At 39.4% G+C, this 27,996-nt stretch overlaps 1 protein-coding gene across 1 annotated transcript in view; it reads left to right on the forward strand.

Moving 5' to 3' along the window:
* The first annotated feature begins 1,460 nt into the window (after positions 1–1,460).
* ELL2 (elongation factor for RNA polymerase II 2) overlaps positions 1,461–27,996 on the forward strand; it is a 77,206-nt gene continuing 50,670 nt past the window's right edge. The window contains exons 1-2 of the mRNA XM_050795411.1: positions 1,461–1,952; positions 20,208–20,255. Coding sequence (XP_050651368.1) covers positions 1,806–1,952; positions 20,208–20,255 — 195 coding nt within the window. The 5' untranslated portion in view covers positions 1,461–1,805. The remainder of the gene's footprint in view (positions 1,953–20,207; positions 20,256–27,996) is intronic.

A 27,996-nucleotide genomic window follows, 5' to 3' on the forward strand; every position in this document is an offset into this window, starting at 1 on the left:
GATAACTTTGTATCACCAAAGTAAATGAAATTAGCAAGCGTTAATTATGTCTTAACAGCTAGCCAATCTTAGTGGATTGAAATTAAGTCAATTTACAAACTGTTTTCCTGTGATGGAGCAATGCTTAATACAGGTGTTTCCACTTAATCCATGGAACGAGAATTCGTTCTGTAATTCACATTATACACCTACTTTGTTTGAGAGTCTGAATCAAAAGGGAGTGTACACCTACGGTGGGGAAGGCATTTATTGGGAGGGGAGGACATGGAATTATAGCCATAATCCTATTTAAAGTAATGAAAAACACTGATTAAATATCTATAAACTTTCCCGGGGGATCCCAGTAGAACAGAACACGGTTTTATAAGCTGAGAGTAAAAACAAGCGTCTCCGTTTTTTTATTAAAAAAAAAAAAACTTTTTTAAACTGACTTTCAACAGTTTGAAAGCTTTCAATGGTTTTATCTGGTGTTTCTGATCACCCAATTAATCCATCCTCTGACAGGAACCCATCTGTCAGTCTATCCACACAACCTGAAAGGGACTCCAGATTAGGCTCCCTCTTTTAGCCACGCCTACACAGGAAGCATCCTGTGGATGGAATGGAAAGTATGCCAGGCCTGTGCACACGCCTCACGCCCCCATCTACTTCGCTTATCCTCGACAGCCTATCTCTTACCTTCAAACCCTAGCTAGGTTTTCACACAGCCCTATCAAAAAAGGACAAAACTCAAACTGAATCAGAGAATGAGAACTGTCGACGTTTCTTTTAATTTAGAACAATGCCAGTTTTACTCTTCTAGAGTGCTTTTTAAGGAGATACCATCCCAACCAGTTGTGATCCCAGAGAATCACAACAGGGCATGGCGTAGTAAAGACCTCGAACTCAATTCTCTATTATACCATGCCCACCATACGAAAGGCATTTAACTTCCCGCGTGATTTTGTCCTTAAGATGCTCCACAAAATCTAACTCAACTCCTACATCTAAGAGTCAACTCACTAATTGCAAGGGTTTTTGGTTTTGTTTTTATAAGCTCTGCGTGTGGCACCCGATAACTTCAAGTTTCGAGTGAGCAGTTTCCTCCCAATCCCGTCTGCTCAACTACAGTACCAGGAGTTTTGAGGAGCAGATCTCTAGCGAGTCCGCCTACTGCGTCCTCCCCCACACGCACGCACCAAGTTCCACAGCTTCCGCAGCCGTCGGGGAACAAAGTCCTTATTTGGTCACGGCCATCCCTTACACATCGGAGGTGGAGATCCTCCTCTCCAAGGACCACCCGCGCAGGGCGAGATTCCCCAATTCTGACTTTTCACTACCGTCCCCTACAGGGGCGGGGCTCCAACTCCAGGTAACCAGACCAGGCAACCTGGACTTCCAACTAGCAGGGGAGTCCCCAAGCCAGCCTGGCCAATCTCGGCCGGCGAGCCAAGACGACCAGACGTGACGTCAGACGTGATTAAGTTGGCGCGTCACCTAGACGTCAGCCTGTTACCTCTTGGACGTCCCGTCCCAGGAGCAAAACTCCAGCGACTTTGGGCCCCGCCCCAGTGAGAGTGGAGGGCGGCCGATGAGGGCGGTTCTGAAGGGAACAAGACCAATGAGACGAGCCCGGGGCGGGGCGCGGGGCCGGAGGGTGGGGCGGGTGGCGGCGGTGGCAGTCCGAGCTCTGGCTCCGCGCAGTATATGACAGTACGTCAGCAGCGGGATGGCCCTAGCAGTGGCGGCGGCTGCTGAAGCCCAAGCAGCCGCGGCCGCAGTGGAGGCTAGAGCCGGAGCGGCGGCGGCACCCCGGGGAGTTTAAGATGGCGGCGGGGGGGGCAGCGGGCCTGCGGGAGGAGCAGCGCTATGGGCTGTCGTGCGGACGGCTGGGGCAAGACAACATCACCGTACTGCATGTGAAGCTCACCGAGACGGCGATCCGGGCGCTCGAGACTTACCAGAGCCACAAGGTGAGGGCTCGGGGAGGCAGAGCGCACCCCTCACTGCCTGGCCGCGTCTCCCCCTGCCCGGGTGCCGGGTGCGGGGCCGGCGGAGCCGGGGCTGGCAGCTGCTGCCGTCAGCGCCCGCAGCAGCCAGGCAGGGCAGGGCCGGCTGGGTGGCTGACCCCGCGGTCCCGGGCCAGCCTGGGCGTTGGGGAAGCGGGCAGGCGGGCGGCCCCTGGCGGCGGGGCCGAGGCAGCCGCAGCCCTGGGTCGGCTGCCGTGCCGCTGCGGGACTTTCCGACGGCGCACGCGGATTTCCTGGCTTGTTGGGTCCTAAAGAGGGAGAGAGGCCCCGATGAGAGAAGTGAGATGACCACGCTACCCTCTGCGGGGAAGGCGGGTAGCGAGCAGCGTGTGGGCGAGGAACCAGGGACCACTCGCGGACACCAGCTGTCCGCGTTTTCTAATTACATGGGCACGGTGGATCCGCAGAGACTGGACACAGGCGCTCCGCGTGTGGGGGTGGGACACACCTTGTATTCCCAGGGACTTGGGGACACATGCGCTTCACGTATCAGGGGACACACTGTGTGCTCGAAGGGATGGGGACTCGGGCGCATGGTGAGGGGCGCACGGTGTACTCGTAGAGATAGGGACTTAGGCAGTCCGTGTAAGGGGGCGGCGCACACTGGAACGGCAGGGACACTGGCGCTTCGCGTACGGGGGGGAGGGGACGCACCTGCATTCTCAGGGACTCCGGGACACCGGCGCATCGCGTTACTGGAGACGCGCCGTGTCCGGGGGCGGACACAAACCAACACGGCGTCCCGGGGAGAGACCTGAGGACTCACACACACTTAGCGCTCCCCGGGAGTAAGACATGGGATTCTGAGGATGGAGGTTCACCGACGCTCTACGTACCCAAAAAAACTCCCGGCGTCTGGGGCTGACTCGGGGACGTGTAAACAGGGAACGAGCCAGAAGGTGGGGGGAGGATGCAATGCATCCCGGGCAGAGACTCGGGCCTCTCACCCCTCGTTTTCGAGAGAAGCCCATGGACACACACACCACTCCAGTACAGAGAGAGGCTCAGATAGGCGCACGTTCACTGTAATTGCACCACAAATCCAGACGCTTTCATGTTGGAAAAAAAGTGGGAGAGAGAGGGAGGCACCAAGAAGGGACGTAGTAACCAGGGTGCATGGGGAAGCAGTTTATGGACACGCAGTACTGTGTGCCTATGAGGGAGACCGGAGTGGATACATTGCATGAGGGAGGGTTATGTCATATGGGGGAACTTGTAACGTTTGACAGGAGAAGAGAGTCGGAAGGGAAATAGAACCCACGGGGCATCTTACAAATAGCCCATTCTACCCTGAGGAACACACTCCAACCGGTCTCATAAAACAGGCACAGAGGGGCAGAAGGACACCGAGACACAGACTCACATAGTTATTCAGCTAAAAGTGGGGAAAAGAATTGACATCTGTTGAGCTCCCACTAAAGCCAGGCACTTTAAATACACAGAGCGAAGTCAGAGTCTGAGGCAGAGCGGCAGGAGAGGTGTGAACCCTGGTTCACTGGGAATGTTTTCAGAGAGCCCCCCCCCACCCCGACATAAGTGTGCGCACAGAGAAGGCATTAGTTGTGCAGGCTTTGGATAGAAAATGAACTCACAGGATAGGGTATTTGTAAACAGCAGTGGAGACTTTAAGAGGTGAGTGTATTGTTAGGAAGGCACTCACAGAATTGGGTGGACACATGAGTGTACGTGCTAGGACACTTGTGTTACTAACCAGAGAAGCATATGGTGAAAAACACTCACAGACTTTGTGTGGTGGGGTGAGGGGGCGTTAAGGAGGAGTGCATGCACAGGGAGAAAGGTACCTTCCTACATACAGTGAAATCTCGGGAGAAAACCTCAAGAATGGCTGGGAGAGATACAAGAAATACAAAACTGCGTGGGCCAATAGCTACTCCTAGATAGGTGCACCTGCAGTGAAGAGACCAGCATCAAACGGAGTGGGAGGCCCATTTGGGGGAAGCCAGAAACACAGGCAGAGGGACAGAAGCAGACAGTGGAGAGAAACTCAGCCTTGCAAGATGGAAAGATAAGCTTGCCTGTTCCAAGGGAAGGGCGTGGGAAGGAATGGCAGTGGGAAGAAGGTAGGTCAGGGAATGTAAAGAGAAAACCCAGAGGCCCAGAGAGAAAGAAGTCAGCAGGAGGCGGCTAGCCCCTATTGAGGAGCAGACCAGAGGAGCAGAGAAAGACTGACACACAGTGGGTGGGAAGAGGCATCTCTGGGGGGCAGTAGGTCAGCCAGCTACCTTGGGAAAACAATAGGCAAACTGTACAGTTGATTACAGCAAGATTGACAGTGTACACTTGTGGGGAAAGGGGGCAGATGAGGAGGTCCACTTGGGGAAGGGAAAGTGAAGTGACAGAGATGCCCCCAGTGCCCGCTGACCTGCATGACCACTGGGGGCCCCAGAAGGGAGTGCTTTGTTTTCTTACCTTTGGATGGCCTTCATTTTTGCTTCCTATACCCTAGTGTTTTCATATTTGGAATTAAGTTTACAGTGCTCTAAAAAGCCCTGCAAATGTATCAGTAGCTTCCAGGAGACAGAAGATCAAAAATTCTTTCTCTCCCAATCCACCACTTAGTTCTTAATTTAAAAAAAAAAAAAAAAAAGTTTTTACTTTTTAAGAGGTACCAAAGTAGTCAGTGGCTTTATTTGCTTCTGACTGCTTCTAGTACTTCTTCCATTTCTGTGCATACACATTTATAGGTCTGGTTGGTCTCTACAGAGGCAGCAAAGGGAAAGGGGGAAGACTTTTTCCAGATCTCTCTACCTTAAAGCACAGAGCCAGATAGATTGTATTGCTCCTAGGATTCCTTTTCTCCTGCAAAACTGATGGTAGAAGCAGTGGCGTGGGGGGGATGGTACATGAGCTGACCATTCTTAACCAGCTCCCGTCCTCAGGCTTCACTGTCAGCTTAGCCATGGAAACACTTTTTAAGGGGTGTGGAAAAGCAAGCAGGAATTGGAGTGAAATTGTCAACCTCAGTTGGATGAAAACTGGGAAGAAATCAAAAAAATGAGATAGATACCTTTCTGGTGACTGAATGTACCATTGGTACTTACTGCAGGCTCCATCCACATATGTGTCCTCAGTGCCCCTCCTTCTGACTCAGACAGACCAGTGCGCTCCTATGGGCACAGTAACAGTTGCTAGCAGTAGGCATCTGGCTAAGCTTTTATCCTTCAGTGGAAGGATATTAATTTGGTCTTTTTCACTTTCCATCGTTATTAGAAATAGGGCTCATGACTTTAAATTGAAGCTGCTGTTTGGGAACATGTTCACGTGGATTGGCTAATTGGGAAGAGTTTTCTGGTGGTCAAACCTGTTCTCTCTTGGGGAAAATGGTTTTAATTTCTCATATAAAACTGTCCCCCACCATTCCTGTATTCATATAGGAGGGTACTTGATAACAGGTAGCCTCGAAGCAGCTCTGGCCTATGTAAAGTGATGACTCTTACGCCTTCTCTTCTAATGACTAAGAGCCAGAAATTTCAACAGGTTAATTTGCTAAATTAAGCATCAGAGAATTCTTTTTTTGTCCAAATTATTTTGTCTATTGGAGTTACTCTTCTAAATTAACCCACTTTGATGTAAGGGTTCAAATTATGGCTTCAAAGAAGTGAATTTAAAAGTTTTAGGGTTATGATTTAGGCAGAACAGAGAACTTTTTTAGATATAATTGAGCAAATTTACAGAGTTCTTAGGGTTCATGGAAACAGAATATTTGATGAAAATTCTGAAATCTTGTTTTTTTTCAAATTACAATTCCTTACTGTTTCAAAAGACACATAATCCTACTTAACCTTCATTATTCAGGTTTCCTATTTTTAGAGAAGTGATCTTGGGAACCCTTCTAAACAGTCAGAGGGGCATTGTGAGTCCAGCAATGAAAGTTATAGTTGGAGTAAATATCTTCTAAAAGTTGTTTTCCCACTCACGCTGAATACAGAAATGGCTTCAAGTTGATTCCAGTATCATGTTAACTGGAAAGTTATTTTCATGATTGGCAGAAAAATTTAGAGATGATAAAACAGATATCAACAATATTAACCTTTTAAAATGTAGATTCATTTGAATGAGGAGAAAAGTTGCTAAATAAATAAAATCACAAATTACAACTTTATAGTCATTTTAAATTGTTATCTGTGATTGTGTGGTCTACATAAGCTCTACATATTTTAAATGAGCATATATTATTATAATTACATATTTCTCCCAAATGGAAAACTATATTTAAAATTAAAATCCGACATTTAAAAATACATTTTAGCAAAGTTCCTCAGTAATGCAGCTGGCTTTATTTTGAAGTTTGAGTGATTTATTTTTATAACAAAAACTTTATCAAAGCATTATTTTCAGATTTTGTTATTGCTGAGCCTGTCAATTTAATTTTTAAAAAATGTTTACTCAAAGTTTCAAAGGTGGTGGCTCAAATACCATTACCATGTTTACTGAACTATTACATAAAAAGTCTAGCATAGTTGTGTTTGGGGGCAGGGGCTGCTCCTGCTCTCTCCCTGAAGATCAGAAAGCAGATGCCTTTAAGTGGGATTCTGCTAACACATTTCTCTTGTCAACTCCATTGAATTGAAATACATTTTTCTGCCTTTGTTAGTGTCTTCTAGGAAAGTGATAATGTTTTTAAAATTTGTACATATATATTGCCATTTAATTTTTCATAATTTTAGATGCTATTTACAAAGCATAAGTTCTTATTTAAGCCTCCAAAATTATTGTCCTTCATAGTAGCTCCCTTCAGTGTGTTACTTGACCTTTTGTTAAATCACTGAGTCCACAGGTCAGAGGGTAAGTGACTTCCTCGCCTTATCCTTTTCTTCTACCAGGTGAACTTTTTAGCATTTGATTCATTATAGTTTAAGACACAGAAAAGACTCATACTCTGCTGTTTTCTCTTTCTTTTTCTGCCTACCCATATTTTGTGTGTGTTTTCAATAATCTGCCTTATAAATACAGAAGATTGTTCTTAAGCCACCACTTGAGCATCCAGACCTGCCAGCACAGCACTGCCACCACTGTTGGACATGTTTATTAAGTAAAACAGTGAGGTGTGCTTTAGCAGATTCTATTTGCTCCACTTTTAAAATGTAGCCAAGTTTAATTTAAATGAATTAATCCTACTGACTTTTAACTTAGACCCATTTTCAGTCTGTGCTTCATTTTAAAATGCTTTTTATCAAGTGAAGTCAAGTTTGTGCCCCATCCTTCAGTGTTTGGAAAGTTTATTCAAATGCCCAGTTGCTCAGTGCAAAGGAGGGTGTTCCTCCCTGAGAAAAGTAGTAGCCAGATTGCCTAAAAAGATAGACAGGGAAGCTTGGCACCCGAATTGGGAAGAGAAAGAAAGAACATATGTGAAGGATTGGAACATGTTCAAGAAAAGAATTTAAAAGGAAAGGGGCGTAGAATTCTTGGAATGACTTACAGAAAAGCTTACCAAGGACAATCACCAGATTCAGCCTTTCCATTTGCTCCATTTGCACTTGTGAAAAATTACAGAAGCTGTGCTCATAAGGCTTATTAGGTAATTGGTGATAAAGCCAGCAGAGAGAGGAAAATGAGAATTTCAGCTGAACCAAGGCTAGGTCACTTTTAACAATTCGTGATGACCCTTTTCTCTGCAACAGAGAAGCTCAGGAGTCTGGCACTAGATCCAGCCCACCATTTGCTAGATTGGGCCAAATGTATTTTGGATTGTTTGAGAAAATGTCCCTAAAATGTGATATTATGGCCATCCTACATTGAAGATGAACTAAGTTTTATAATAAAGAAAACAACACGTATATAACCCAATTATCTGACTGTCCTGCATACCGCAGCTCCATACAGAATTTCCTATGACTTATGCACAAATCTCCTGCAGTTCTGGGGTAGAATATAATAAATTAATGTCCATGTATTTAGAGCCAATTAAAGCTGGAAAACACGGCATAACTTGGGTCAGGTTTCTAGCAAGGATTTCTGTCTCTCTCTTTTATTTTTTATCTCCTTCCTTCTTTCCTTCCTTCCTATTTCTTTCTGTGGCAGTATTATGGCTCTTGAGAGCTATGTTGAATCTTCAAGAATAACTGGTTTAAGAGTTTCCATTAATACTTTGCCAGCAAAGACCAAAGCTGGCATTTGCATGATTTAATGCAGGATATAAGAAAAGAGAATTTTATTAATTAAGCTATAAACTCCTTGAAGATTCGTGGATAAAATTATCACCTCGAATTGACCTCTACAGTAAGGGCATTTGGCTACTGGTTTCATAGTAACTAGATTGTTGAACAAATGGGATGAGTTTCTTTTCTTTGCGGGGATCCTATATGTTACTGGTCTAAAATCCTTGGATCTTAAAGGATTTTAGCAAGATTTTAGCAGACAGAAACTGGATGGGGACCACATCTCCAGCAGAAACAATGGCATAGGTAAGCAAAGAAGAGTGGTAGCTAGGGCAAGCTCCAAGAATTGCCATAAAGACCCTGTTCTGCTTAACATGGCGGTCAGGAGAAAAATGTAGTTGAGTTTAAGAGAGAAAAAGTAGGTCAGAGCAGATTCATTACCTTACTAAGAAGTTTGGATTTTATTCTGTGAACACTGAGTAGAAACATAAGGTAATTTGATCTGTGTTTTAGGATTATTCTGGCCCTCATGTGCAGGATGACTATAATGTGAATCTGGAAGGAGATAGACAAGTTAGGAAGAAGTTTGTGGTACAGGCCAGAGATGACTGGAGTCCACCCTAGGGTGTTGGTGGGAGATGCAGGAGATGAATAGAGTCTGTAGAATTTAACAAGGTATTGGCCGGGCGCGGTGGCTCATGCTTGTAATCCCAGCACTTTGGGAGGCCGAGGCGGACGAAACACGAGGTCAGGAGATCAAGACCATCCTGGCTAACACAGTGAAACCCTGTCTCTACTAAAAAACCAAAAAAAAAAAAAAAAAAAGGTAGCCGGGCGTGGTGGCGGGCACCTGTAGTCCTAGCTACTCGAGAGGCTGAGGCAGGAGAATGGCGTAAACCCGGGAGGCGGAGCTTGCAGTGAGCCAAGATCGCGCCACTGCACTCCAGCCTGGGCGACAGAGCCAGACTCCGTCTCAAAAAAAAAAAAAAAAATTTTAGAAGCAGAATTGAATTGAGATTTCTAGCCATTGGCACTAGGAGGGGTACCCCTGATAGAAAAAGGGAAATTGGAAGCAGATGGGAGAGTGGAGTTGGGGGTAGGGGAGATAAAGATGTGAGTGCCATTTTGGTGAACATTCACTCAGCCTTTTAATTTATAATGAGGAGACTTGGGTTTGATTAGATGTTTTATATTTGAGAAGTCTATTCAGGAGTTTGAGGCAGACAGATATATAAAACAGTGCTGTGTTGCTTAATATGTCTTATATAAACTGTTTTATTTGGATGGAAATTTTGGAGATTGTTGATGTTTTGAAGAAAGTTGAAATTCTTTGGGAAAAAAATTTGGTTTTGAGCAGGGCATTTTAAATTTTGTTTGTATTTCTATAGACTTTCTTTATTGAATAACCCCTATAAATTGTGCTTAAGGCACTGATAATATGAAATGTAATTTTATTTTAACATGGAAATCAGATCTTCTGTGGTTTCTGTCCCTATTGATTAATGAAACGTAAGTAACTCTATATAATGTGCCTGGATTTACATTTCAAGTTTTATTTTGAAATAACATAATTCCTAAAGGCCTTGAAGGAGTACTTTCAGTTACCTCACATTACCTCTATTTCTGTTTTGGTGTTTTGATTCCTTTATTTCTTTTTTGTTGGTAGTTCCTTATGAAAAACAAAACAAAGGAATCATGAGTGCATAGAACTTTTGCTATACATACACATTGTAATGGAATGGACTACTGTGAGCGCTTGGTTCTTGATTCAGGGAGATAACCTAGTCTGGAAGACTTTTTCACTCAACAGTGAGCTTATTCAAGGGTGTAGCCAGGCTTGAACTTTCTTACAAGATTCACAGATACTTTTTAATACTTAAATATGCTTAACTAGAAACTTAAGTATTAGCATATTTTAAGATAACATTTAATATCATTGCTTTTGGCTCCATTATTAGAAACCATGATGCCTCAAGAACCAGAAAAGGTGTCCATGTAATAAAAACTCAGCTGAGTATCTTAAGATGTTTTTTCTTTCATAAAAAATTAAGAGGTAGAAGAGTTAAAGTACCAACTATTCGTTTGTTCATTCAGCAAACGTGTATTTATCTTCTGACATTTGCCAGGGATAGAACTAGGCATTGGAGATATAAAGCTGAATAAGTCATGAATGGTTCCTGCCAAGAAAGTGCTTGTCATTTTAGTAGAAGCAGGCAAATGTGAAAAAATAAACGCTATAAAGTTTGTGTTCAAGGAGATGTCTTCTTTACCTGCCATCCTCTGCTCAGCCCATTGTTTCCACCACACCCGTGAGGTTATACCTGACAAAGTCCCTGTTAAAGTCCAGTGGTCATCTCTTTGTTTCCATCTTACCAGACCTCAGCGGTATTCCATTCTCTTGACCACTTCTTCCTGTTAGAAACACATTCCTGATTTTCCTCCTACCTCTCTGCCCATTCTTTCTCATTCTCCTTTGCCTGCTTTCCTCTGTTTGGCTGGCCTCTGAATGTTGGAGCTCTGTCTCTCTTCTCTTTATCTGTTCAGTCTCCCTAGGTGAGTTCATTTAGTCCTTTGAATTTAAGTGTCATCTATATATTAATGACTCCCAAATATTTATCTCCAGATCTATTCTTTTCTCCAGCTCCAAGTACTGATTTCCAATACACTGCCTCATCAAAGTTTAACAGACATCTCAAATCTTACATATCCAAACTGTGTTTTATACCCTTGTAGGAGTTTTTCTCAAGGGTATGGCTAATCATTGCAAGGAGAAAACTATCCTCTGACAATCAACTATTTCAATAAGTACAGACATAAAGGAAATTATAAAAGCGTTACCTGATTTTGTTATTATAAAGGATCCTCTCCTTTGTTGATGTGAGAATCTATGAGGGATCAAGTAAGATTTTTTTTTTAACTGTTATTTTAGGTTCAGGGTACATGTACAGGTTTGTTATGTAGGTAAATTGCATATCATGGGGGTTTGGTGTACAGATTATTTCATCACCCAGGTAATAAGCATAGTACCCAATAGGTAGTTTTTTTGATCCTCACCCTCCTTCCACCCTCCACCCTCAAGGTAGGCCCCTAGTGTCTGTTTTTCCCCTCTTTATGTCTATGCGTGCTCAATGTTTAGCTCTCACTTATTAATGCAAACATGTGGTATTCTTTTTGTTCCTGTGTTAGTTTGCTCAGGGTAATGGCCTAAAGCTCCATCTATGTTGCTGCAAATGACATGATCTCATTCTTTTTCATTGCTGTGTTGTATTCCATGTATATATGTACCACCTTTTCTTAATCCAGTCTACCGTTGATGGGCATTTAGGTTGTTTTCATATCTTCACTGTTTCTAAAAATAACTCATTATTTTACTCCTCAAATCTCTATCTACCTAAGTGTTCCCTATCTCAGTAAGTGGCAGAACTCTCTATCAATTGCCTAGAAATTGACTAGCAACCCTTGATTCGTCTCCTGTTTTCTTGACATATTTGATCTATCAGCAAGTACTGTCAACCTTCAAAATATCCTGAATCTAACCCCAGCCATTGCTGCTATTCCAGTCCCAGTTACCATCATCTCTCCTCAGGATCACTGCCATGAACTTTGAGGTGGCCTCAAGTTTCTACCCTTCCCCCATAATCCACAGCAGCTAGAGTGATCTTTTCAGAACATTAAGTATGATCAAGTAGTCTCCCAGTTTCAAGCCCCCTAATGGTTCCCTTTGTAAAAAATGTTTTAGATGCCACATTTTATTAATTTCTAGTTTAAAAAAAAACTCCATCTTCCAGTCTAAGCTTATTTTACCACTTCTCCTTATACTTCTGCTTTAGAGATCATGATCCCAGGAAACAAATCTTTATTTGCATTTACAGTCAGATTTGACATATAAGCTAATTATACAATTATAAAGCCCACATTAAATCTGGGGAAAAAATGGTGGGATACTATGCTTCAAGTGTTGATTGATTGATTGATTGACTGATTTAATTTTTGAGACAGAGTCTCGCTCTGTCGCCCAGGCTGGAGTGCAGTGGCACGATCTCGGCTCACTGCAAGCTCCACCTCCTGGGTTCATGCCATTCTTCTGCCTCAGCCTCCAAAGTAGCTGGGGCTACAGGCGCCCACCACCGCCCCTGGCTAATTTTTTGTATTTTTAGTAGAAATGGGGTTTCACCGTGTTAGCCAGGATAGTCTCGGTCTCCTGACCTCATGATCCGTCTGCCTCAGCCTCCCAAAGTGCTGGGATTACAGGCGTGAGCCACCATGCCTGGCCAAGTGTTGTTGATTTAAAGGCTGGTTCACAGTAACTAACTTTTTGGCTGGTTGTTTAGTTTAGATTTTTGCCTTCCATGTTCAAAAGCTATTTGAAATCCTAAAATTTAAGACAACCATATATATATATGAAGATTATATATATATATAATCTTATATATTATATATATAATATATAGATATAGATATATAGATATAGATATAGATATATCTATTATATATAGATATAGATATAGATATATCTATTATATATAGATATAGATATAGATATATCTATTATATATAGATATAGATATGAAATATATATATATTTTTATATATATATAAAAAGTTTGGCATGTATCAGATAACCACCGTTTTCTAGAAGCTATCTTTCAAAACAGGGATTGTGCTAAATGGATGTTGGTTTTGGTAATCCCTTATATTTCACTCTTTCCATGCTGTAGTGGCTAGAAAGAAATTATTCTTTACTTCGTATGTTCTTTAATCTGGTTCTTCCAAATCTGTAGAAAAGGAATTTCTTTTGAATCTAGGGTAACATTGACTCACAGGGCAAAATACTAGATTGGTTTGTGAAGCTTAATGACTTTCTTTTTGGCATCTAATAAAAGGTTTGAGGCAAAGAAGAAGATACCTTTTTTTAAAGTAGTTTTGGATTATTTCTAAATTTCATATCATGTATTATTCTAAGCATGTTATTGGCTTTTAATAAGAGCTGAGTGCATTTTATTTCTTCAGGATCAGCTGATGTCATGTGCTATTTTCTACTTTTAACTCCAAGTTTCTTTCTTCCTCCTCTCTCTTTGCCTAGATATTTTTTTATTACAGTGGTTAAAATATAATTATTAGATAGTCTTATTTGGGTTCTCTATCAGATGATGTCCTAAAGAACAAAGAAAAAAGTGACTCTTGAACAAAAGAATCATTACTACCAGTTCTTAAATAGTATAGAGGGAAAGAAAGATGATCTATTTTATCCAAGTTGCATCCCAGGGAAAAGTGTGTCCACTTATTTACTTTGCAAGTAAAAACAAGTTCCCAAATTGTGTGGTATTTTCCTTCTGCCATAGTGCAAAACCAAAAAAGTGATTCTTAATTATCTGGCTTTCAGTTTCAAATTTCATATTACTATTGTTGGAGGGGGACAGGAAAGACTAACTATATAAAATCCTGAATAAGAGCACAGTTCTGAGCCCCAGGTCACTTATTAGCTGTGTAGCCTTCAGTAATTCACAGGACTTACCTGAGAAATGAGAATAATATTATCTACCCCACAAGGGTGCTTCTGAGAATTCCCAGAGGTGGTAGTAGAAATGGATAGTGCCTGACACATTGTAAACACTCAGATAGTAACTGGTTAGCTATAACTGTTTGTTTAAACAATCCACTTTATAGAAAGTTTTTTTGTTTTGAGCAAAGTTCCAAAATTATATTTGACATTGAATTTTTTTTTTTTTTTTGGTGGTATCTTTATCATGGCTTATAATGCAGCTTAGATACAAAGGTAGATACCAAGTATTTAATAAATACTTGCTGATTGATTTCAAATAATTTAAGAATTCTCAAGAGTTAACCTTTAGTTAACTCAAAGTTCCATGATGGGTTCAAAAGGGAAACTAAAGGTATATCAAAAACATCTCTAACCATAGAGAATAAAGTTGGAAAGATCTCTATAATATTTTTTAGGAATATTGTTATTTTCTAGACCCAGAATGCTATTTCTTGTTTGTTTATTTGTAAAACTGACGGTTGTTGATAAGGGAAAGGTAACCACACATTTAATTTGTATACATGGATAAGCAATATGTATACAATCAAGAGATGGTTATAAACTACCTTTATAGGATAAGTAACTTTTTTATTCAACTCCAAAAAGCAGCTGTGCTCTTCTCCCATCCCAAAGAAATCATGTCAGAATTAATATTAGGAAAATTAATATTTCCTAGCAAAATGACTCAGTAAATTATATATTACTTTTATAGTTCTGATATATTGTGAGGAATAGTCAGTCCCTGGAAATAAGTGTGCATAGATCTCTTTGGTCATAGAGCAGTTCTTGTTGCAGTAGCATTGGCTTGTAAATGCAGATGTCAAGAGTATAACCAAACTTAAGAGCATTTTAGCATTGTCTGTACTACTATTCTGTGCTTAGGAATGCCCAACATTTCATAAGAGGTATAGAGCATAAATTCAAGGAGCTCTAAGAGCAGTGAAAGTACTAAAATTTGACAGAATCTTTTGACTGCAAACCATCACTTTTGTCAGGATTGTTGATAAATCCTGTTGTTGAAGAAGTTTCCCTAGCCAATGACAATCTGCCTTTGTGTTCTTGGTTGGAAATAGATACCAGATCACTCTCTTACTTATAGCTCAAATACTATTCCCTTAAGCCCTAAAGTAACTTGATTTTCAGAAGAGCTACTTGGTGAAAATATTTAATTAAAGCAAAAGTTGAAGCCTTACCTGAAACTCATTTCTAATGGGAATGTATTCAGCAAATGTTTAAAGATACAGTGAGTTGAGGTCATGTTTATACGATTACACTTAGGCTAAAAAAATTTTTGGATAAAAAACTAATATGCTTTAGACGTTTGCTTATAATGGTATTGACTTCTAAACTTTTTCCTGGTGTCTCTCTTAATAACACAATGAGTGATCAGATGCAAAATAAGTGGTGTAGAGTTTGTTTCTTCCTGTGGCATTTTTAAAAACATTCAAGAGCTGTAGCCTAGTTAACATGTTCTTTTCTAAAATTGGGATTAAAATCAGTAAAGCATTTGAGGTTGTTTTAAGTATTTTTCTAGATTGCTAGATATCTTAAAAGAATTTCTGAGTGACAATGAGCTTGTTTGGATAAGTACATATAACTTCCATAAATGAGGGTTTTATTATATATTAAATAAAATGGTAACAAATATTTATGTATGTTCTTTCACTATACATCGTCCTTAAAGGAAAAAAAACTATTTTTTTTTCAGTTTTTAATCAGAAACTGAACTAAATTTTACTTTAGTTTTTTTGGAAATTTTAATTACTTTATGAAATTCATTTTCCTTGGAAACAAAATGCCAAAAGAACTGAGTGAACATTTAAGGTCTTTTAAATGTTTAGCACAAGGGGGTAACACATTTCAGAGGCAAGAGAAAGAAAGAGTACTGTATTTGGCATTCAGAGGACTGGATTTAAGGCCCAACTCTGCTAATCACCAGGTCTGTGATCCTGAGTGATGTACTCTACCTTTTAGAGACTCATTATTTATTCTGTCTCTGAAATGGGGAATAATGATGCTTTCCTACCACCCAGAGCTGGTTTTAGGAGGCTCACTTGAGACAACAGATATAAAATGCTCTGTGCCATACATTAGAAAACTAGATAAATAAAAATTATTCTTGTTGAGGAGTCAAGCTCTATAGGTAGAACTATAAACATGTCAAGAAGTCAAGTTCTAAATTCAGGGCATGAGGAAAAAAATTGTATATAGTCAAAATTATTCTTGCAAGTTTCTAAATTGTTATGAAGAATAGTACATATTGTCTTATCTGTACAACCCTGAATAGTAATCTGCATATGTGTACAATGTGTATAGTGGTATACTTCATATATAAAGAGAACATATACAAAATGATTTTACAATACTTTTTTTCTTGTTTAGCTGAGCACATAATACTTGTAAGTTACATATGCCTAAGACTCCTGTGTCATAACAATCAGGAATAAGACAACCTATGAAAAAATATACCCAATGTAGTGGAACAGTAGATGCTGGCATCTGGACAAACAGCTAATGAGATTTAACTCATAGTTACATAGTTCCAAGTTAGCAAAATGGTGGCACCAGAGTTTTGTTTGGCTAGAAACAGGTTTAACATTTTTTAATTTGGATATTTTTCCTTTGGGCATTCATTTTCCAGGTACTTACCACTCCTTGTTGCCCTACATCCATCTGTTCCAAAGACCTTTGGGTCTTTGAAGACATTGAAACATTGAGTCTTTGACTCCTGGTTTATCCAAAGGAAGGTCTCACTGAGGAAATTAATTTTGAGCTTGAATGTTAAGTAAGCAATAAGTATGGATTGGCAAAGTAGATCTTGGGAATTTATGCCAGGTTGGAAGAACATGAAAGAGTTAGAGAGGAAAGTCTTTGCAAAACAAACAAACAAAGGTTAACATAGCTGAGCTATTGTTGGGAGGAAATGGAAGATGAACTTGGTTGATTCTGGTTGATCTTGGTTGATAGCGGATGTGTTTTCTATTTAGTAATTGGCTTTGTTTTGACAGACAGTGATAAAAACTACTCTGGGCCGACAGTGGTATATGAGAGAGGTTCTGCCGGCTATTTGAACAATTTGGAAGGACTTCAAGGAAGGGAGAAAGCCATTATCTAGTTGTGAGGTGATAAGGGTCTTGCTTTCAAAATGGAGACTAAGAACTTAATTTGAGGGAGTTTGGGGCAGAGTGGCCAGAGTTGGTGACTGGGAGCCCTGGAGCCACGTTGGCATCATCTTTCTTTGGTGTCTGATGTTCAAGCTTTCAGCATATCTTATCATTTTTCCTGGGGAATGTCTGCTGTGTCCACCATCCCTGGTTAGCTGCAGATGCAGTCATACTAATTTAGGCCTTTTTTACCACTTCCAGGGTATTTCTAAGCATCCCCCCGAACTGTGCACGAGCTCACTTCTCCAGCCCTGCCCTGCCCTGATCTGTCTCTCTCCATCTATTTTGCACATGACTGAAAGAGCTTCCTTCCCCCAAAACACTTCTGTGAGCAACTCTCTTATTCAAAAAATTGAGAGAGCCTCCAACTGTTTATCAAGTTAAAGACAAGAGTACAACCCATCAGTGAGGGGTTAGGGAGGGGATTAGGGCAGAATTATTTCAGAGTGATAAACTTTTTAAACAGAGTCATCCTGAGGTCTGAAATTTAAATTATTGCCCTATTCTGTAGCAAATAGAAACTAAAAAATGAAGACACATTTTGAGGATAAGGAAAAATTAGGCAGGAATTTGCAGATCGGATCTCATCCTTGCTGTTGTATTTCAAGTGGGAAAGAAGCGTACACATGCAGACCTGCCTTCTGACCATACAGTGTCCATTCCTGTCTCCTTGCTTTTTTCCTCAGGGTATTGTCTTTCCTCGGAACTTACCTTTTCTAAACTGTGATTTAAGAGCCACCTTTTCTGTAAACAATTATCTATTCTAACCTGTACTCTCCTTTTTGAGAATTCTTACTACGCTTCCCACTGCTACTTAGCCTAGTACTTAATCATTCTCAAATTTTCCCCAACTAAAAGATGAACTCTCTGGCATGAGGGATTAGGCCCCCACACTCTTAAATACCCCATTAGCAGATGTGTGTGGAACACAAGGTAGTAGAAGAAAAGCAGCATGGCAAAATAGGGAGATTGAGTCTTGGGTTCTGGTCCTGTGGGGGATAGGCACCAACTGTATTATCTCTAAGGCCTCATCCGGATTTGGAATCCTGTGATTCTAGTGGCATGTAGTATGTAAATGACTAATAGAATATGAAGTCAGGGAGAGAAGAGACTGTAAGTTAATTTTAAGGTGGTGAGCCTGGAGAACCAAGAGGATAAAAGTACCTTTGCCAGAAAAGTAAGAAAGAGATGATGGTTTGGTTGGGAAGGCTGGGGATGGGGGAATTAGTTTCATGTTTGCCAGTCATTGAGATTTGCTGCCATTGTGAGTTTCTAATGCAAAATGTCCTATCGGCAGTAGTAAGTAGCAGGCTATGGAGAGGTGCCAGCTGAGGAATGGAGAAGAGATTCAGAGTTATCACCCAACAGGTGCAGTGAGCCTCCAGGATGAAGTGGATCTAGAAAAAGAAAAGGATAGGAACTTGCCTTTTGGAATGAAAGGTGTGATCAGAGAACTGGGAGGACTGCTATCTCTAAGTGCAAGAAAGAGGTAATATCCAGTGGGGATATCAGCAATTTGAAAACTAAGAAGAAGTTTGCATTTATCTGACCAAGAAGAATCAATGAACTTGATGGAGAGAGAATTTCACATTTCAATAACGAGCTGAAGACAACCTCTGAGTTGCCAGGATTCAAGGAGGGAAGTGTAATGAGCCTCTGAGGTTATATTCAGTGCTTCTGATTTGGAGGGACATTCAGAAAGCAGGGCTGATGGAAATATTGTGAAAGCTGGAACCTGAACCTGTATAATCTCAATTGTAGAGCCACCTTACTCTTCCACATGAAGAGGGGCTCCCAAGGCCCCTGTGGGCTTCCTTTCATTACTTCAGGAAGAGTGAGTTTAGCCATGGAAAGTAGTTTGGGGGTGGCGTTTTTCCCCTTAAGAAAGTTAATGTATGTTTATATTTTCATAAAAGGCAATGAATTAGAGTGAAAATCTACTAAAAAATTAGGTTTTAAAAATTCAGGTGCTGCCTTTTTATTTTTCCTTTTTAAAAAGTTCACTTCTCCCACACCAATAAATGAATTTGTTATTCAGTAGTACTTAGATTCTGCTGATAAGTCTAAAATTAAATGATCTTTTATGGTAATAGAACATTAACAGTATCCATTATAATGTTTTCTCCAAAAAGATACTTGTTTATTCATTTTTATAAATAATAATAAGATAGCTAATGTTACACTTGATTTTACATTAAGGTGGTCTGTCTTTTAAAGAAGTACTTATCTTTATTTCTTTTTCTCTTTCATTTATTATAATCCCTATTAGTAAACTTTTAAGTCTGCAGAGAAGTTTTGGGAAGCATTTGGAAGTAGTAGGTGATGTGCTGTAGCTGAGGTGAGGAACATTATTAGTGCCTCTATATTTTTATTTGGGGTAGAGATGAGACCAGAAACCACTGTTTTTGTACATTGGATTTGAATATGAAGGTGTGAGTAGTTTACAGGCTGATGTACTACCATTAAACATTACCCAAATCTGATTTCTTCATGGGTTTCTGTTGGCAATTTGGAAAAGCTTTCCCACAGAAAAATATGCTGGTGACTATGAATACAGGAAATCATGCAAAAGACTATGGCTGACATTTACGATAACAGCTTTTATTCCAAATGCACAACTCTATGATAAAATATTGAAGTTACCAAGAAGAAAAAGCTCATAATAAAAAACACTGATCTAGAAATTACGTTCTCCTGGTGAGAAGCATATGAGAGAACTGGTAACCTGTTTGGCTGTCTATTAAAAACAAATCTCTGATAAAATGTCAGAAAATGGAAAACAGGTTTATTCTCAAATATTTAATTTTATATTTCTAGCATCCTGTTACAGTATTGCAAAGTTCCTCCAATTATCTCTTCCCTCTTCCCGCCCCTATTAAAAATATACCAGGAAACTATGCAACAATACAGTTTTTTTAAGGTAAAACTGAATGGGTATACTAACCATTTTTTGCTAAATCATGTTGGTCAGTTTCAAAAACATGATTAGCTGCACTGCCAAAAACTGTATTTTGTTTGTGTGGTTCAGAGAGAAATGTAAATAGTGTGATATTGTTCATCCAAGGTATCTTAATATAGTAACATGCAAAAGAAAGTATATAATGAAGAGATTTTCACACATTATGACACTGACCAAATACATATTTTTTTTCTTTCTTTCTTTCTTTTTAATAGACATGGGGGGGGTCTCACTGTGTTGCCCAGGCTGGTCTTGAACTCCTGGCCTCAAGTGATCCTCCTGCTTCAACCTCCCAAAGTGCTGGGATTAGAGGCGTGAGTCACTGTGCCTGGCCCAAATAATATAGATTTAAAGTTTAAACATTTAGTTCTGTGTCACAGTAACCAAGGTTTACCTGTTTGTTTCTTTTAATAGAATTTAATTCCTTTTCGACCTTCAATTCAGTTCCAAGGACTCCACGGGGTGAGTACTCTTCTTGATTTAACAAACAAATCTAATGTTCTTGCACGCTATCAGCTTTTAAAATCCATTTTCAGTTGACCCTTTTATTATAATCAGCCACTCATTCTGTGAACTTTGTGACTAAATGAAAATGTCTGACATCTTTAAGATGCTTGAATTCTCTTATTTTCTTTTCTTAATTTACGTTTTAAAAATTCATATATGGTTATTGATATTGACAGTGTTTTTTATCCATATCATGAATAATTGCATGTTTGAACCTTTTTATTGAAGTATAACGTACATCAAGGTATTATGTGAGTATGTTTTATCACAGCTTAACATCCATAAGGGATTATTTGTTTCAGGCAAGTTATGATTGTGATTGCTTTTACTATTAACAAAATTTTGCTGTGTGTGTACTTTTTTAAGTTGTATGTACTAGGAAATGAAATATGTAAGTAGAAATTGAGTTTTTCATATATACAGAGTAAACAAAGTTTTCTGTGTATTTTATTACTGCATTTAAAAGCACAATAAATGATAATGCCTAATAAAATGGACCTATGAATTTTGTCTTTATAATAGATGATAAAGTTTACAGGAATAGAATCAGTATTTTTAAATTATTATTATTAATATTTCATAATAATAAATAGACTCAATTATTCTTTTTGCTTCCTCATTTAAATTAATATGTATTCTATATGCCTCTATATATTAGCTATAATATGGAAATTTGTAATTTCTGTAAATGGATTTTTAGAGCTATAGAGAAAACATAAGCTGAGGGAGGAAGATTCTTGATTATTGTAAATCTGCAGACTTCTGAATTTTTGTTGTCACAAAATGCGGAAGTGTCAATTTAAATAAATAGTCTTTCTAACCTTTATAACTTGAAAACAGTTCAAGAGTCAGATTAATTACATCATTCAACACAGACCAAGAGTACTTCTAAATGTGTTGTGTAATGCTTACTTGAAGGAGATGTTTGTGTGGATGTCAGAGTTTTGCTTCTACATGACAGCTTTACAATGAAGTCCTGTTTTTCCTCTTCAGTGACTAAGTGTTCATGAATGGGATCCTAATTGGAATAAGTATTCTTCTGGATTTTGTTGTATAGCTTTTTAGTAGGTAGTCATTAGCACATGCTGATTTTCTATTCAAGGGCTTAGTTCAGGTGTTTATTTAAGGCTTCTTGAGTTTTTCTGCAAATTTTAATGACATCAATAATATCTGAAGAGATGTGCCAGGGTCAGGCCTAATTCTACCAGCCCTGGAGGGCTCCATGAATTTTCACTAAAGGATTATCTAGGGAGAAGAGGGCTAGAGGAAGAGTGTAAGGTTTGAGCTGCTTTTCTCTTACTGGGAGCAGTAGGGTTCTGGGGCTGATGCTTCCCTTAATTTTTTCTGCTGGGAAATGCAAGTAAAGGATGTTTTCTAAGGAGGCATCAAGTTATGCCGAAACCCTAAATCATGGAGCACCAGTATGTGCAGACTTCCAAACTCTCCATTCTGACCCTTGCAGCTTTTAGCAGTCTAGGAGGGAGTATGGTTTTCTCTAGCATACTAGTTGCCCCTGGGCCCTAAGCAGCATTGCAAAGCAGGCAGTTTATATTTGAAACCTTAGACCACCTTTTCTAAACTTTCCTCCCTTCAGCTTTCCTGTCCCATGTGTCCAAGTGCCCTCAGTTTATCTTTGCCTGCTCCACTTTCTCTTCCTACTTTATTCCTTGCCTTGATATAGTTCACTGATGGAAACAATTTAGATATAAATGACTGATAGGTTTAAATCTTAATGGGTGTTTGAATTTTAACAGATAAGCTTTTTAATCCAAGGGAATGGTAATTGGATTTGGTAGAATAGATGAGGAGTGGAGGTACTATAGACTGAGAGCTATAGGATGTTTGATCCTACCTTGCTTATTCTAAGTCTGTCTCCTCAACCCCCCACTCTTTTCATTATTCTAACTGGGAACAAAATATATGGACTCAGCATTGTTTTAGAGCCTGCAGCTGCATTCCATCCACCCCTCCCCCCTTCTTTTTGCAGAGCTCTCCCCAACCCTTTGGGACTTAGTAAAAACAAAGAGTCATTACTGGGGAGAGAGTGGGTTGGCACAGCCCACAGGGAAGACGCAGAGCTACCAATGTGAGGGTCTTCTGTACACTGCTCCTCTGTTTTTCTCAAGAGCCATGATAATTTAACGTTGCCTTGCTATTGCTTTAAATCCTCTCTGAAGAAGTATGCTTACAGATTTTTTCCTATGTGGAATATGTTTAGGGCTTTAAATTAAAAGATTTAAATTTAAATTTTCCACAAAGGGTACTTTTCGTTAATGAGAAATTTTATTTGTCTTTTTACATCAAATGTGACTGAAAATGTACCTTAACTGTCATGATACTGTCATATATAGGCATATTTGAAGTATAACTAAGCATTTTTAAAATATCGTTTTAAAACTGAGCATGTAGTGTTAAAATCATTTTCTGTTTCCCTGATGAGACTCACGCTAAGCACTGCATCGTTATGTTCTTCCTTGTTAACTAATTATAAGTATTTTTTTCCCTCAGTTATGTCTTTAGAAGGCCAGAATTTGGGTCTTGACTGGTTAGCTTTTAAGCGTATTTGCCTCTGTGCCTGAACATGTTCTCTTAGGTTGAAGTTTTCTTCTAAATAAATGCAGACTGAAATATTAAAGTATAGCAATATGCTGCTAAAGAGTAGAATTTCTGAAAGTCATTGATTACCTGGATTTTTATTATCACAGTTGGGCAGCAGCCTTTTTGCATTAAAAATATAAATTGTGACTTTCGCTGTTCATTCTACACCTGTTCCTTAATGGAAAAAGGTGCTCAGAAAGTTAGATGGTCATTGAGGGCATTTTCTGGATTCAGAAAAATGAGGAAATATCTATGGTAGCAGTTGATTCTCATTTCTAAACTCATGAATATCAGGAGGTGAGTAAATCATCCAAAATTGCTTTGCTGATTCTGAAGAGTGTAAATCAACCAATTCTCACAGTTCTAATCTATACCTAAGATACTTATAACTAAAGGTTTATTAGGATTATAAATCTCTCTAGACGAGCATATTTAAACAGAAATGGTAGCTGGTAGATTCACATGGGCTACTGCATTGTGATCTTCAAGTTACAACATTCAGAGGTGTGTAATGGTATAATGCACCCAGTTTCCAAAAGCAACATTGTGAAGTAAGCTTTATAAAAATCAAGATGGTTCTATCTACTGATCTGATACTGAAAATGTGACAGGTGAAAATTTTCCACAGATGTGTTTCAGTACATTTTTAAAAACAAAACTGTATTTGCATGCTTGTTGAAAGTTTCTTGTCTAAAGACACACAGTTAATAGTGGCAGTGCCATAACTACACTCTTGGTCTTCACACTGCTAGGGAGAAGTTCTTCCTGCCATACTGTAATAACAGTTGTTACTGATGCAGTTATCAACCAACGTAATTGTTCTAAGCAATAAACTATAAACAGGTAGCCTAATCAATGAATGTGCTAATAGGCTAATTTATTGCTCTGCTTGTTTCTTATTCACTGCGCAAACATTCTTTCAGCATTTACTAGTGCCAAGTGTTACGTACTTTGTGTGAAAAGATGCAGGGATGGGCATGGCATGGGCTCCACCCTCAGAGAACTCACAGTCTTAAGAAACACATACAGACTAATACTTAGAAAATAATTCATAATGTAGGATTCATCCAGAACCCTCCACTCAGAACTTCTATGGAAATGGGGGACTGCCAGGAACAAGGCGTATTTCTCATTGGTATGAAATAGCCTTTTAAGCAAGGGTTTTAGTAGATATAAAATGTCACATCTTGGCAACAGGTTTGTAAAATTCCAGAAGACCTATTTAAGAACTGTGTGTATGCATGTGCACACACACAAAGGTAAGTGTGTGGTATGTTATAATTGAGATAAAATCTGAAATGGCAAGGTTTTCAATAGTGAATAATGCCCACATCTGCTGGCATGTAGTAGCCGTACAGAGTGGAGTTGCCTCAGGCCTCAGTGACTCATGTCCAGGGAGTGATTTCCCCAGGGCAGTGAGAAATACTGCTAACTTTGTCACAGTATATGAGATTCTAGACCTCGGTATTAACTCAGTATTTGTTATGAGAATATTGTTCTAAAATTCTTTCTAATTTAGTTACTTACTTTCAGACTCAGCAATCCCAGAGGCTTTAGAAAATAGTTTTACATAACGTAATTTTTAGAAATAATAAAATAATAGTTATTTTTTGAGACAGTGTATTGCTCTCCCGGCTGAAGTTAAGTGGAGCAATCATAGCTTACTGCAGCCTTGAACTCCTGGGCTCAAGCAGTCCTCCCTCCTCAGCCTCCCAAGTAGCTAGGATTATAGATGCACAGCCATGACTGGCTAATTGTTTTTGTTGTTGTAGAGATGGGTCTCACTGTGTTGCCCAGGCTGGCCTCAAATTCCTGGCCTCAAGCAATCCTCCTGACTGGGCTTCCCAAAGACCTGGGATTACAGATTTGAAGCACCATACCGGGCCTAATTTTTAGAAATCATTTTTAAGAATTTAAGAAGAGGACTGAAAATAGAAAATATTTTCAATAAGTACCATGCAGTATCTCCTGTGAAACACTGAGTCACACACACTTTTCCCAGAATGAACAAGGAATAGCCAGCCAAACAAGTTCTAAATGTATGCCTTCTAAAAAGGCACAATGACCTTCCAAAGATGAAATTGGCATTTAACTGGTAACTTTAAAGGCTTGAATAGTGCTATAAAACTCTTTCAGTAGAGTCATTAAACAGAGGGTTGGATTTTTCTTCTTTTTTTTTTAATCCCCAAACTCAGCAAAGCCTTCAGAGATATTTTGTTAATTATTTATTTTACTTTGTGGGGGTTGTGGAGAAGATTGGGTTTGAAAAACTAAATTATACAGTATTTGAAGTTAGTAGGCAATTTCAACCCCCTTGAAAATGCTTCCTGCAGACTGTCCTTCCCTACCCTACTTGGTTCCTGGGGAAGCAAAGATAACTATCAGCTTGAAATACGCAGCAAAGGTAAAAATAAATCCCCAGCACTGCCATTCCGTCTTAGATGATATGCCTTCCCTCCGACTTCTTTCCCTTGACGTTTTGGTTTCGCTAGCCTACTGGTTTTGCCAAGGGTTGTGTTTAGTCAGTCAGCTCTGAATGTTGACGACTAACAGCTACCTTGATACTCTCAGCTCTGAATGTAATTAATACTAGAAGAATGTTAAAATTATATTTCTTTATAATGGTAGTTCTGTTTTAATTTTTTTAATATTACAGTGGTTAACATGCATAGATACCATCTAATATTTTTGCTGAATTACAACTCTTTAGCCACATGTTAATTTACTAAGGTGTTAATAAAATAGTAAATTACCTAATTTTTAAAATTTTTTAATTTTTATATATACACACACACAACACATACACACACTTTTTTTTTTCTTTTTTTTCTTTTTGGAGACTGAGTCTTGCTGTGTCACCCAGGCTGGAGTGCACATTTTTAAATATCTCATTTTACCCAGGAGATGGGCTGCCCCTGGGGAACTCTGGAAACTGCATATTTTCTCACCCAATAATTGAATCATACTTTGAAGCTATTGTAAATTGACCAGCGGACCCAGCCTAGCCCACCCCTTGCCCTTGAAGAGCTCAGAATAGCAGAGGGTAGGAGGGTAACTTTGTATGTTTATGGTGCCTGAGGAAACTATCTCAAAGTACTCATGGACCATACCCTTACACAGGCCCCACTGTGAGTTACAGCAAGAGAAGCCCCCCAGAACTTGAGCACAATCAGGGGTGCTCACCCTGCTCTGTCCTTCACCAAATTGCATCACCTTGGAATGCAGCAGCTGGAGCTATAACTAATATCTGAAGCTACCACAATTGCCATAAATTGTATTCTTAGAAATGAATGAAGCTTACTGCCTTCACTTAGCAAACATTTGTGAGTACACGATGTATACCAGGCACCATGATAGACAGATAGACAGTGTGTAGACAAGGTAAAATAGCCCATTTGTATTCCTGACATTATCTGTTTGTCAATAAAATTTGTCACTAATTGGCTTTGCTTTTTTGTTTCCCACCAAAAACTAAACTTGTGGAATTGAGTTACTTATATTGCAGGCAGTGTCACTTTAGTAGTACTTACTTATTTAAGCTTGGAAAATAGTATTTTACCAGTTCTGTGATACTTTGTGGTCCCTTAAAGTTAACCATCCTTTACTCTGTCACCTATATTGGAGTGCAGTGGCTCAATCGTAGCTCACTGCAGCCTACTGGGTAGCTGGGACTATAGGCATGCATTACTATACTCAGCTAATTTTTTAACTTGAAGAGACAAGGTCCCCCTATATTGCCCAGGCTGGTCTCCAACTCCTGGACTCAAGTGATCCTCCCACCTCAGCCTTTCAAAGTGCTGGGATTACAGGGGTGATCCACCACCCAGCCCCACCTTCTTGAGGAGTTAGGATTTCACCTTGGAGATCACTGCTGCTTATCTATAAAATTTCCCTGGAGAGCTATGATGAGGTTTGGAGACCTGGACTTAAAACACATTTTTCCCCCCAGATTTTCTTAGGATAGCTCGATTCACTCTCATAAGAATGAAGAATATACATATGTATAGATATGTATACATTCTCTTCTCAAAAGAAGCTTATGACTTCCATCAGTTTCTGGGTAACCTCTGACCTCTCTAATGTGAGAAAATTACATCGGTAAATGAGTGCCTTCAAACACATTTACAAATAATTCACAGTAAGGCAAAACTGTTTTACATAGCATAGCTTTACACATATAGATGTAGACATTCACACTACTGAAACAAAAGTTCCACAACACAGTCTTTACCCTTACTTCATCAATGTACCCTGATATTTTCTGTTCCATTCTCTTTCATTTAAAAAGAATCCTAGTCACAATCCACTAAATTAATGCCATGACCTTCCAATGGGTCACAATCTATTATAGCTTATCAAATATGGTAGGAGATTATCAACTATTTAAAAAATTTTAACCAGGGAGTCATGTCGTCAGATTTGCATTTTAACATGCTTCTCCAATGGCTGCCTTGACTTAGTCATTCCTTATATATGGAATTCCTTACATATGGGAGGACAAGAAGAAGAAGAAATAAGGATGGCTCTGTATTTATTACTTGAGCATTTGGTTAGGTGGTGAGGCCATTATTCACATCTGAAATAGATGAAAGAGCAGGTTGAGAAGGAGACATGGGGTGTGTTTGGTTTGGAACATGTTATCCATGAGGTGTTCAGGTTACACTCCAATCCTCATTCTGTCAGAATGGAGCTGCCCAGGGGGTATTCCCATTGGAGAATTGGAACAAAAGGATTTTCAAAAGCAACTCCAAAGGACATTTTACTGGGTTTAATTATACCTGGAACTCTAGTCGTGAGAAGAAAGAAAAGGTTGATTTACAGATGAAATTCTGATGTGAATCCCTATTTAAAGAGTAATTTTTTCCTAGCTGTTAAAGAATACTGGTTTACATATGAATACTGAAAGCATGAGTATTGTTACTTTTAATTACTAACATTTAGGGAATTTGAAGCTCCTTTTGTTAAATTGTGCCCATACTAATTAAGAACAATGACGGGCTAATAGAGATTAAGTGTGATATATTCATTTAGTGTAAGTATACAACAGTGAAAAGCAGTAACTTATAACTCTAAGCAGGCAGAAGAATACATATGGTAT

This window comes from Macaca thibetana, chromosome 6 (genome assembly GCF_024542745.1).
Source record: "Macaca thibetana thibetana isolate TM-01 chromosome 6, ASM2454274v1, whole genome shotgun sequence".
In the NCBI taxonomy this organism is placed as follows: domain Eukaryota; kingdom Metazoa; phylum Chordata; class Mammalia; order Primates; family Cercopithecidae; genus Macaca; species Macaca thibetana.